The sequence below is a fragment of the Schistocerca serialis genome, chromosome 6 (assembly GCF_023864345.2).
Source record: "Schistocerca serialis cubense isolate TAMUIC-IGC-003099 chromosome 6, iqSchSeri2.2, whole genome shotgun sequence".
Lineage (NCBI taxonomy): Eukaryota > Metazoa > Arthropoda > Insecta > Orthoptera > Acrididae > Schistocerca > Schistocerca serialis.
The window spans coordinates 169,140,160-169,152,633 of record NC_064643.1 but is presented as its reverse complement, the minus strand read 5'-3'; the positions used below and the strand labels follow the sequence as shown (position 1 = coordinate 169,152,633).

Here is a 12,474-nt window from a genome sequence, read left to right as displayed (position 1 = left end):
ATGTAGAGACGCTTTACGTGCTCGTCGACGTGCTTTACGCACCTTTAAACGCCACCCTACAGTGGCGAATTGTATCAATTATAAACGATTACGTGCTCAGTGTCGTCGTGTTATTAAAGAAAGCAAGAAAGCCAGCTGGGCTGCTTTCACAAGCACCTTCAACAGTTTTACTCGTTCTTCTGTTGTCTGGTACGGTAGCCTGCGCCGGCTATCTGGCACTAAGGTTCACTCACCAGTTTCTGGCTTGACGGTCGCGAATGACGTCCTTGTGGCCCCTGAGGATGTCTCCAATGCCTTCGGCCGCTTTTTCGCCGAGGTTTCGAGCTCCGCTCATTACCACCCTGCCTTCCTCCCCCGCAAACAGGCAGAGGAGGCTAGGCCACCTAACTTCCGCTCCTCGAATCGTGAAAGTTATAATGCCCCATTCACCATGCGGGAACTCGAAACCGCACTTGGCCGATCACGGTCCTCCGCTCCAGGGCCTGATTCTATTCGTATTCAGATGTTGAAGAACCTTTCTCCTGCGGGTAAAGGTTTTCTTCTTCGTACTTACAATCGCATCTGGATTGAGGGACATGTTCCCGCATGCTGGCGCGAGTCTATTGTTGTCCCGATTCCTAAGCCGGGGAAGGACAAGCACTTGGCTTCCAGTTATCGACCCATCTCGCTTGCCAGCTGTGTCTGTAAAGTGATGGAGCGAATGGTTAACTCTCGATTGGTTTGGCTGCTCGAGTCTCGACGCCTACTTACCAATGTACAATGTGGATTTCGTAGGCGCCGCTCTGCTGTCGACCATCTGGTTACCTTGTCGACCTTCATTATGAATAACTTCTTGCGGAAGCGCCCGACCCGGCTGTGTTCTTTGATTTGGAGAAGGCTTACGACACCTGTTGGAGGGCGGGCATTCTCCGCACCATGCATACATGGGGCCTTCGCGGTCGCCTCCCTCTTTTTATTCGTTCTTTTTTAATGGATCGACGTTTCAGGGTACGTGTGGGTTCTGTCCTGTCAGACACCTTTCGCCAGGAGAATGGTGTGCCACAGGGCTCAGTTTTGAGCGTCGCTCTCTTCGCCATCGCGATCAATCCAATTATGGATTTCCTCCCAGCTGATGTATCAGGCTCCCTTTTCGTGGACGATTTTACCATCTATTGCAGCGCGCAGTGTACACGTGTCCTGGAGCGCTGTCTTCAGCGTTCTCTTGACCGTCTTTACTCCTGGAGTGTCGCCAATGGCTTCCGTTTTTCTGCCGAGAAGACGGTCTGTATTAACTTCTGGCGCTACAAAGAGTTTCTCCCACCGTCCTTACGACTCGGTCCCGTTGCTCTCCCATTCGTGGAGACAACAAAATTTTTAGGTCTTACATTTGACAGGAAACTTAGTTGGTCTCCACATGTCATATTTGGCTGCCCGTTGTACCCGTTCTCTAAATGTCCTCCGTGTTCTCAGTGGTATGTCGTGGGGAGCGGATCGAACCGTCCTGCTTCGTCTATATCGGTCGATCGTCCGCTCCAAGCTGGATTATGGGAGCTTCGTATACTCCTCTGCACGGCCATCCATCTTACGCCGCCTCAACTCCATACAACATCGGGGTTTACGACTTGCGATCGGAGCGTTTTATACTAGTCCCGTCGAGAGTCTTCATGCTGACGCTGGTGAGTTGCCACTCACCTACCGGCGCGATATACTGCTTTGTCGGTATGCCTGTCGGCTACTGGCAATGCCCGACCACCCGTCTTATCGTTCCTATTTTGATGACTCTCTCGACAGTCAATACGGGTTGTATGTCTCTTCCCTGCTACCCCCTGGAGTTCGCTTTCGTCGCCTCCTTCAACACCTTGATTTTTCACTCCCTGCAACCTTTCGAGTGGGCGAGAGCCACACGCCACCTTTGCTCCAGGCTCAGGTTCGCGTCCACCTTGACCTCTGCTCGCTCCCGAAGGAGGTTACCCCCGGTTCAGTCTACCACTCCCGTTTTATCGCACTTCGTTCGAAGTTCATTAATATGACCTTCATTTATACAGACGGGTCTAAGACCAATGACGGGGTTGGGTGTTCCTTTATTGTCGGGGCACAAAGTTTCAAATACCGGCTCCATGGCCTTTGTTCGGTCTTCACAGCTGAGCTCTTTGCCCTCTACCAGGCTGTCCTTTACATCTGCCGCCACCGACATTCTGCATATGTCATCTGCTCCGATTCCCTGAGCGCTATCCAGAGCCTCCGTGATCCGTACCCGGTTCACCCTTTCGTGCACCGGATCCAACGCTCTCTTCAGCAGCTGGTGGACGTCGGTTCTCCGGTTAGCTTTATGTGGGTTCCTGGCCATGTCGGTCTCCCTGGGAACGAAGCTGCAGATGCCGCGGCCAAGGCTGCGGTCCTCCAGCCTCGGACAGCATCTTGTTGTGTCCCTTCGTCAGATTGTAGCAGGGTCATTTGTCGGCGCATTTTATCGCAGTGGCATGCCGATTGGGCTGCACTTCCAGACAACAAACTTCGGGCCCTGAAACCTCTTCCCGTGGCTTTGACGTCCTCCTCACGCCCTTCTCGGCGGGAGGAGGTCGTTTTGGCCCGGTTACGAATTGGCCACTGCCGGTTCAGCCATCGCCATCTGCTGACGGATGCGCCGGCGCCGTTCTGCCCCTGTGGGCGTTTGCTGACGGTCTGCCATATTTTAACGGTCTGTCCAGATTTTAACACCCTGCGTCTTGATCTTGGCCTGCCTTGTACTGTAGAAGCCATTTTAGCGGATGACCCACGAGCAGCTGCTCGCGTTCTTCATTTTATCAGTTTGACAACCCTCTCAAAGGACATTTGATTCTACTGTCTTCCTTTTTTAATCCTATGCCTGTTAGTCTGTCCTTTATCGTGTTTTCCGTTTCGTTGCTGTTTTAAACTTGTGACTCGCGGTGCATTCCTAACGTAGTCTGGGCGCTAATGACCGTTGAAGTTGTGCGCCCTAAAACCACAAAAAAAAAAGCCTTCGTTCAATCCTGCCATATCCATGTGAGTCTGGTTTATGGTTTGGTGGCGTCCTCAACGTTGCGCGTCCTCGTACCAGTGCCCCACTGTGGCGTTCGCCTAGCGGCTGAACGAGTCCAGTTACGAGTGTCCTGGTGGAGGCCGGAGTCCCTCCATTGCAGATCCGACGTGCACAACAGCTCGCCAGTTACGTTGCACACATTCGTACTTCTCCTCAACATCCAAATTACCGTCTCCTTTTCCCACCCGCGGCAGTTAATCTCCCGCATCGGCGGCCCAGGTCAAGGCTAACGATTGCGATCCCTTCTGTTTGAATTGGAGTCCTTTCCTTTGCCACCTTCCATCCAGGTCCGCCCACATACACCTCCATGGTGTACAACTAGGCCGCAGATTCGTCAGGTCGTTTTGCATGACCTTAAGGACTCAGTTACTCCTGCCGATCTCTGCTGTCACTTGCTCTCGATTCTTGGCGTGTTCCTGGACTCTTAAGTGATTTACACCGACGGTTCGATGGCTGCTGATCATGTTGGCCTCGCCAGCGTCCACAGAGACCATTTTTAACAGCATTCTTTGCTCGATGGCTGCAGTGTATTCACTGCAGGGCTAATGGCCATCTCTCGTGCACTTCAGTATATTCGTTCATGCCCCGGGAATTTTCTTCTGTGTAGTTACTCCTTGAGCAGCCTAAAAGCCATCGACCGGTGCTACGCCCACCATCCTTTGGTAGCGTCCCTCCAGGAAGGAGTCCTTCTATGCCCTGGACCGGTCCCACCGTTTAGTTGTGTTTGTGGGGACCCCAGGACACGTCGGCATCCCAGGCAACGAACTTGCCGACAGGCTGGCCAAACAGGCTACGCGGAAACCGCTTCTGGAGATGGGCATCTCTGAACCTGACCTACGTTCTGCCTTACGCTGTAGGATTTTTCGGCTTTGGGAGACGGAATGACATAACAGTATGCACAACAAACTGCGTGTCATTAGGGAGACTATGAATGTGTGGAAGTCTTCCATGCGGGCCTCTCGCAGGGAATCAGTTGTCCTATGCCGGCTCCGCATTGGCTACGCTTGGGCGACCCACAGTTAACTCCTGTGCCGTGAAGACCCTTCTGAGAGTAGGTGCGGCGCCCAGTTGACAGTGTCCCATATTCTGGTGCATTGTTCCACTTTGACTGCTCAGCGACGAAATATGGGGTTACTGGTCGCTAATTGTATCTGACAGCTCCTCATTGGCCAATTTAGGGTGGAGGTTTTAATGTGTTACCTAGTGGCTGGCTTCTCCTTTTTTATTCTCATGGTCAGCCAGCCATGGTAATTTGCTTTTATGTTTTAACCTCTTCATTCCGTTTCTTGCGTTTCTGTGGTTTTCTTGTCCCCTGTTGTCCATTTACATGTTTGTTGCCCTTCATCGTTCTTGTGATTTTTAACTTTCATTCCGTTTTGAGTTGTCAGTCTCGTTTGTTTTATTCTCATATTTGTGGCTTTCTTTTATTCGGAACAAGGGACTGATGACCTCGTAGTTTGGGCCATTTCCCCCCTCTTTTAATCAAACCAACCAACCATCATTTCCTGACAGACGCATCATCCATCAATGGGAGGCTGAATGGTTGAAGGTGACGAAAAACAAACTGCAGTCGCTTTAATCGACCCCACAAGCATGGCGGACTTCGTCAGCCTCATCATTGGAAGGAGGTTCTGCTTACCAGTCTGCGCATCGAACATATCTCTTTAACACGTGGCTTCCTCCTCCGGCGGGAGGATCCACTACTCTGCTCAGAGTAACATATTTTGACAACGTGTGTCTTACATGATGATATCAGGTCACCCCTCAGTCTCGATGGAGATTTGCCTACCATTCTCGCCGATTCTGATTCCAATGGTGCAAAAGTGGTGAAATTTTGTGAACTGTTGGGCCTTCCCCCTAAATTGATGCGGAAGGGAGACAGACTTTAAAGCATTATAAACTGCTCTGCATGTGGGGACAGCCTTTGTCCCCACCTATGGAATTGGTATGCTGACTTTTCTTCAGGACGATGGTGAGCGATCCTCACCTAAAATCATTATAATACTGGAAGCATCTGGGTAACCTAACCACCGTGTCATATAATGGTGCAGTGTTGCTATACACTGCCGCCTGTCCAATGCACACGGTTGTAGAGTTATTTCCCTCGTAATGCAGAATCCGAATTGCCGCTGAATACCCCCACTTCATCAAGGAACTTAGCAATTTTATTTAGACTCCTTTAGCGGCTCGCTGCGGTACTGTGAAGCAGGTATTTGTGTGTATGAGCTCTACAGTCAGGTTCCTGGGTAAAACATGATACTAAACTTTATTCCTTCTTTGTAATACTCATAACTTTGACTGCCCGTCGTAGATGCTCTACTTAGTGTGAGAGCTCTTAGTATGAAATGAGTGTAGGGCATTGTTGGCCGGGAGGCCTCATCCGGGGAAGTTAGGCCGCCAAGTGCAAGTCTTATTGCAGTCGACGCCACATTGGGCGACTTGTGTGCCGGTGATGAGGATGAAATAACACAACACCCAGTCCTCGAGTGGAGAAATTATCCAACCCGGCCGGGAATCGAACCCGGGCCCGCTGCATGGGAAACAAGCACGTCACCACCCAGCTAAGCAGGCGGACCTCTTAGCACAAATATCGCGCTGGCACAGCGCTTAGCAGTACGTCCATTTTGGTCGACGATATCTACCCGACGCAGATTTAACTTTCTGCGGCTTCCTTTTTCATTCCTTTTTCGCCAGTACACATTCTACTACTGTTTTTTCATTTCTTCCTTTCCCTACTGTTGAATTCCATTCCCAACCCCCAACCCAAAAATTAATCATTCAATTTTCGTCTCCTTTGCTCCCTTAACAATTTGATAAATTTCTTTCATCTCCTCATAAATTCTTTCAGTATCTTCATATGCGGAGCTAATCGGCATGTAAAATGTACTGCTCTGGTGTTGGCTTTGTGTCTGTTTTGGCTACGATAATGTTTGCTTCCCTGATTATAGTCCCATATACAAACATCTCAAAAATGAGATCGACAGGAAGTGCAAAATGGCTAAGCAGGGATGGCTAGAGGACAAATGTAAGGATGTGGAGGCTTATCTCACTAGGGGTAAGATAGATACTGCCTACAGGAAAATAGAGAGACCTCTGGAGATAAGAGAACGACTTGTATGAATATCAATAGCTCAGATGGAAACCCAGTTCTAAGCAAAGAAGGGAAAGCAGAAAGATGGAAGGAGTATATAGAGGGTCTATACAAGGGCGATGTACTTGAGGACAATATTATGGAAATGGAAGAGGACGTAGATGAAGATGAAATAGGAGATATGATAGTGTGTGAAGAGTTTGACAGAGCACTGAAAGACCTGAGTCGAAACAAGGCCCCCGGAGTAGACAACATTCCATTGGAACTACTGACGGCCTTGGGAGAGCCAGTCCTGACAAAACTCTACCATCTGGTGAGCAAGATGTATGAAACAGGTGAAATGCCCTCAGACTTCAAGAAGAATATAATAATTCCAATCCCAAAGAAAGCAAGTGTTGACAGATGTGAAAATTACCGAACTATCAGTTTAATAAGTCACAGTTGCAAAATACTAACGCGAATTCTTTACAGACGAATGGAAAAACTGGTAGAAGCGGACCTCTGGGAAGATCAGTTTGGATTCCGTAGAAATGTTGGAACACGTGAGGCAATACTAACCTTACGACTTAGCTTAGAAGAAAGATTAAGAAAAGGCAAACCTACGTTTCTAGCATTTGTAGACTTAGAGAAAGCTTTTGACAATGTTGACTGGAATACTCTCTTTCAAATTCTAAAGGTGGCAGGGGTAAAATACAGGGAGCGAAAGGCTATTTACAATTTGTACAGAAACCAGATGGCAGTTATAAGAGTCGAGGGACATGAAGGGGAAGCAGTGGTTGGGAAGGGAGTAAGACAGGGTTGTAGCCTCTCCCCGATGTTGTTCAATCTGTATATTGAGCAAGCAGTAAAGGAAACAAAAGAAAAATCTGGAGTAGGTATTAAAATCCATGGAGAAGAAATAAAAACTTTGAGGTTTGCCGATGACATTGTAATTCTGTCAGAGACAGCAAAGGACTTGGAAGAGCAGTTGAATGGAATGGACAGTGTCTTGAAAGGAGGATATAAGATGAACATCAACAAAAGCAAAACGAGGATAATGGAATGTAGTCGAGTTAAGTCGGGTGATGCTGAGGGAATTAGATTAGGAAATGAGACACTTGAAGTAGTAAAGGAGTTTTGCTATTTGGGGAGCAAAATAACTGATGGTCGAAGTAGAGAGGATATAAAATGTAGACTTGCAATGGCAAGGAAAGCGTTTCTGAAGAAGAGAAATTTGTTAACATCGAGTATAGATTTAAGTGTCAGGAAGTCATTTCTGAAAGTATTTGTATGGAGTGTAGCCATGTATGGAAGTGAAACATGGACGATAAATAGTTTGGGCAGGAAGAGAATAGAAGCTTTCGAAATGTGGTGCTACAGAAGAATGCTGAAGATTAGATGGGTAGATCACATAACTAATGAGGAGGTATTGAATAGAATTGGGGAGAGGAGGAGTTTGTGGCACAACTTGACCAGAAGAAGGGATCGGTTGGTAGGACATGTTCTGAGGCATCAAGGGATCACCAATTTAGTGTTGGAGGGCAGCGTGGAGGGTAAAAATCGTAGAGGGAGACCAAAAGATGAATACACTAAGCAGATTCAGAAGGATGTAGGTTGCAGTAGGTACTGGGAGATGAAGAAGCTTGCACAGGATAGAGTAGCATGGAGAGCTGCATCAAACCAGTCTCAGGACTGAAGACCACAACAACAACATACGCATTCGTATTTATTCATTATTAGATCTGCTCATACATTACCCCTATTTGACTCTGTATTTATAAGCTTGCATTCACCTGACCGGAAGACTTGTTCTTCCTGCAACTACGCTTTCATTAATTCCCGTAATATCTCATTTCAGCCTACCCATTTCCTGTTTTAAATTATATTACTCTAACTGCAGATAAAGGCATCCAACATTCCACTCTCCGGTCCGTAGAAACCCAGATTCGTTTTTCCTGATATCGTCGTTAGTTATGTCCTCCCGGAGGTCCGAATGAAGAATTATTTTACACCCGGAATATCCTATTGTCGAGGGTGCCATCATTTAACCAGACAGTTGAGCTGCTTGTCAGCGAGAAATATTAGTTTCCTCTTTGCTGAAACTGTGCTGCAGTAGCAAATAGCGAGGTGGACTTTGCCGAGATGGAGTGGCTTGCGTGCTCGAGCGATGCAGGTATACGTTACCGTTCCGTAGGTCCAACAGCACCAAAGATTTCTGTAGATAGGCCAGATGAAATAATGACTCCTGGAAAGAAGTAGCAGCGATTTTGTAGTTCCAGGTCTTGTGCTAACGTTCTCGCTTCCCGCACACGGGGTTCCGGGTTCGATTCCCGGCGGGTTCAGGGATTTTTCCTGCCTCGAGATGACTGGTTGTTGTTGTGCCGTCTTCATAATCATCATCATCATTCATTCCCATTACGGTCGGAGGAAGGCAATGACAAACCACCTCCACAAGGATCTTGCCTAGTACGGCGGTGCGGGTCTCCCGCATCGTCCCCTACGCTCCTCGGAGTATGGAACTTCATCATCATCATCATCAGGGACATTAGTACGATCGCCGGATCTGGCTTCGTAACTTTAATAAATACAACCTTGCTGTTTCGTACTCGCTCGGCTGCTGGTAAGGGAAAAATCACGGGGAAAAATATTAGCCACCTCCTTAAGAGTCCGCAGCTCGTGGTCTCGCGGTCGCGTTCCCGCTTGCCGAGCACGGGGGCCTGGGTTCGATTCCCGGCGGGGTCAGGGATTTTCACCTGCCTCGAGATGACTGGGTGTTTGTGTTGTCCTCATCATTTCATCATCATTCGTGAAAGTGGCGACATTGGGCTGAGCAAAGGTTGGGAATTTGTACGGGCGCTGATAACCGCACAGTTGAGTGCCCCACAAACAAATCATCCTCCTCCTCCTCCTCTTTAAGAGTACATTGGTCACTTCGGAGTGTTGTTGATGGTGTAGGGCTGGTACGAGGCGATCATCTGACCCTCGATTGCTGCCGGTAAGTAACGATAGTGGAGTGGCTTATATGTGCAAGTTGGCTGTCGGTTATATGGAATTAGATCAGTGGATGGGTCGACGTGTATTCGTGAAAAATAGCAGGAAGGACCTGTCGCGTTTGGAAGTGCCCATGAGCACATGGTGAATGAAGTTACCCAGTACATTGGTGTATCAAAGGAGACTATCCAACGTATCTAGTAGGAATTGTGCCACTCACAGCCATGTAACAACACGTAAAAGTTGAAAAAAAGAGCATAACCAACGGGAACCAAGAGATGAATGTCACGTCTTGTCACTGAAAAATTTCTCAAACCAGATAGCAACTATTACTGTTAGTGAAAGCATGGAAACCAGTTTCCGAGTTAATATTTTGATGGAAACTGTTTGTGATGGGCATGAGGATTCGGATTCGGATACTTGGGAAAAGGCCGTTTCTTACAGTAGCTCACGACATCGGTGGGCCAAACGCAGATGCGGAATAGTAGCTGACTGGAGGTGTGTGCTGTGGTCCGACGAGTTGCGATTTTCTCTTTTCAGCGGATGCAAGGCTTCAATATGGCGTTTACCCTGTAAAGTGTGGAGGGCGTAGTTTAAGCCAGGTATGGTTGTGTGTTCTTTTGGGAATGTTTTTGTACCATGTCTTTGGCCTACTGATACAGGTTTCCGTAAATATGAAGGAGATGTTTATCTCAATTTTCGACGGCCATGTATAGCCCTTCCTTTTACATTATGATGAGCATGCTGTGGACACTCCCGTCTGCAAGGTGACAACAGACGTGTTCGCAGAGCTGCACCCACACGTTCGTAGTCTGAAGAACGCCCGAGACACTCTACCGCACCTCGACTGTCCCGCAGTCACCCGATCGTCATTCCATATAATGCGGGTATGTCTGGCACTATTTGCAACAGTAATCAACATTCCCGCACTTCGGTAACCGTATGGATCTAATCATCAATGCTTGGCTTGAGCAGGATGTGTAAACATATTGGCAAGCCTCACTATCGTCAAAACGAGATCACTATCAAGGTTAGAGGCGAGGTTACGCGGCATTAGCGTGACGTGTGCTAGGGGGTTGCGAATTATTTTTGTCCTGTGTGCTTATTTTCCACCAAACGTGACCCCACGCGTAAATTTAATCAGGTGGTCTTGGCTTTCTGGCCATTTCAGCACCTTTGAATCTCCACCCCCTTGGTGTCACAGTGGCTCATCTGCAGTTCTTATATACGCTGAATAAAAAAATTTCCTTCGCATCTAATGTGCCACCAACCTGGTTTTGTTCGGGCGGAAGCCTAGCCGCGAAGGAAGCACACGCGTCGCCTCATAAAACCGCTACAGGACCCCCGCCTAACGTCTCCACAGGATGTTTGCCGCGCTCGCGAGAGATAAGGCAGAGGGTGAAGGGGAGGGGAGGTCCCAGTGTGCTAGCTGACATCGATCGCAGCCGCCGGGCATGCGTGGTAGCGGTCGCCTAGCAACGGCGCACCAGCATCCAGCGCCGAGCGGCGGCAGCGGGCGACCCCGGCGCTCAGTGTGTAACAGACAGCGATGGCGCGAGGTCGTGTTCCGTGGATGCGGCGACGCCAGCCGCCGCGATGACCGCCGACGACGTTCGCCCGCCACCGCAAGATGCTCAAGCGGAGGAAAAAGCACTGGCGTGAGCTCGTTGTCGATCCGTGACATGCGAGGGCCCCTCCGGTTCTGGACTGCCCCGTTCTTCCCTTTCCGCGTCGCGTAATTTTTTTTCCGGTTTCTCCGCTAGTACACACGAGCTATTCGTTCCGTCTATTGCCGAGTGCGTCGAGCTTAAGAAAAAATAAGAAAGAATTTATAAAACGCTCGTGCAAACTCTTTCAAAATTGCCGTCAGATTCCGTGTTCCGAAAACTCAATCGGGTAATTAATTTTTCGTATTCGGAGCGAAATTGTGCCGTGAAGAAAGCAGTGGTGATTCCGTGTGTGGACCTGCAGTACAAGAAGAAAAGTATTAAGGAAAAGGAACTTCCGCCGTCGTTCATCGTCCGTTGTAATCCGACCGTAGTGTTTCGAAAGTGGTGTAAATTTTTGTAAATTTGATAGCTTCGCATCCGTTTAGTTGGGTGGCCGCGCTTCGCCGTAGAGAACTGTGACTAGTCGCGCAGTGTTGTAAATAACGATGTCCGTCTTCAGGTTCGGTACGATCCGCAGCCCGCCGAGGCGTCCGACCGTGCAGAGCTCTGAACAGAGCCCCTTCTGGTGAGTATTCCGCGCCGCCATTGCGGGCAGCTAGCTCTCGCCCCCAGCCAGCCTGGCTGTTCCGTCTGTAACGGCTGCTACCCTCCCGTTTCTGTGTAGCAAGTGAAGCTACAGGATTCGTAAGAGCTCTCATCGGGCCGCATTGCCTCTCGCTAAAGATGACTCATGGTAGCATTGAGAATCCGTTGGGCATGGAAGCGGTAGAGGTGTCATTGTTCGCTGGAGTCCTGTATCATTGATGAGCGAGTAGCGTGGTTATGCAAGAAATCTGATGATGGCACATGGAGGGGGTCTCGCCAGCTAGGAAGCCCACTTTATGCGTTCTAACAAATACCGAATCTAAAGTTTTGCTTCATCTTAGTACATGACTATTACTACATATGACTATTACTACTCTTTATCATGGCGATCTATGTTGCACTAATTACCTGAGCAAGTTTTTATCTTAATTTCGTTGCTGCTGCTGCTGCTGTTGTTGTTTTTGTCCAGCGTCTCGATTTACTTACCCATCTTACTCCAAAAACTAGCTGGTGCTACAGATCAAATGACCACCTCGTCGACGGGGTATTAAATCCTTATCTATCTTGTGTCCAACGGTAAAGAACCTGTACCTATTTTCTTGTATGTAACATTCGTGGAACAGTTAAAATATTCATGTTTTCACCGATACATCTGATATTTGATGTGGTTTCATAGTTTCGGGTGTAACTATCTTTGCGTGGGATATCGTCACTCATTCTATGTGGGAGGATGTTCTTGAAGTTAACGAGATCTGGACGTAAGACCTCACAGGCACCAGATAACTATTGAATTATAACCTTATCAAATCTTTCCTTCACTCTCCTTTCCCGTATCTAATATTGTTTGGTTTCAATGCTTGCGCTCCCTCCCTCCCCCTTCCAGTCTTGTTATCGCATGTAAATTCAACTGAAACTATATGACGGAAAAAATAATTTTGTATTGTTAAATTTATTTCGTTCGGGATTGTTCACGATGATCGCGTAACAAAAGCAATTACGATGCAGCCTGTAAATAAATTTTGTGCATAATTGCAAAAAGTAATCGCTGTAGTTTTTCACTAAACGTAATACGTAATGTCAGCCTTAATGATATTTCTATGACCTGATTTTTGCTGACT

General features: G+C 48.1%; 1 protein-coding gene across 5 annotated transcripts in view; it reads left to right on the top strand.

Annotated features, from left to right (window-relative positions):
- Positions 1–12,474, top strand: part of LOC126484389 (centrosomin-like) — a 435,221-nt gene that overhangs the window by 91,659 nt on the left and 331,088 nt on the right. For 4 of the 5 annotated variants that reach the window (XM_050107886.1, XM_050107885.1, XM_050107887.1 and 1 more), the window contains exon 1: positions 10,648–11,336. The exons of the other annotated variant lie outside the window; for it this stretch is intronic. In XM_050107886.1, coding sequence (XP_049963843.1) covers positions 11,257–11,336 — 80 coding nt within the window. In that variant the 5' untranslated portion in view covers positions 10,648–11,256. Of the gene's footprint in view, positions 1–10,647; positions 11,337–12,474 lie in introns of those variants that run through there. 5 annotated transcript variants of the gene reach the window in all.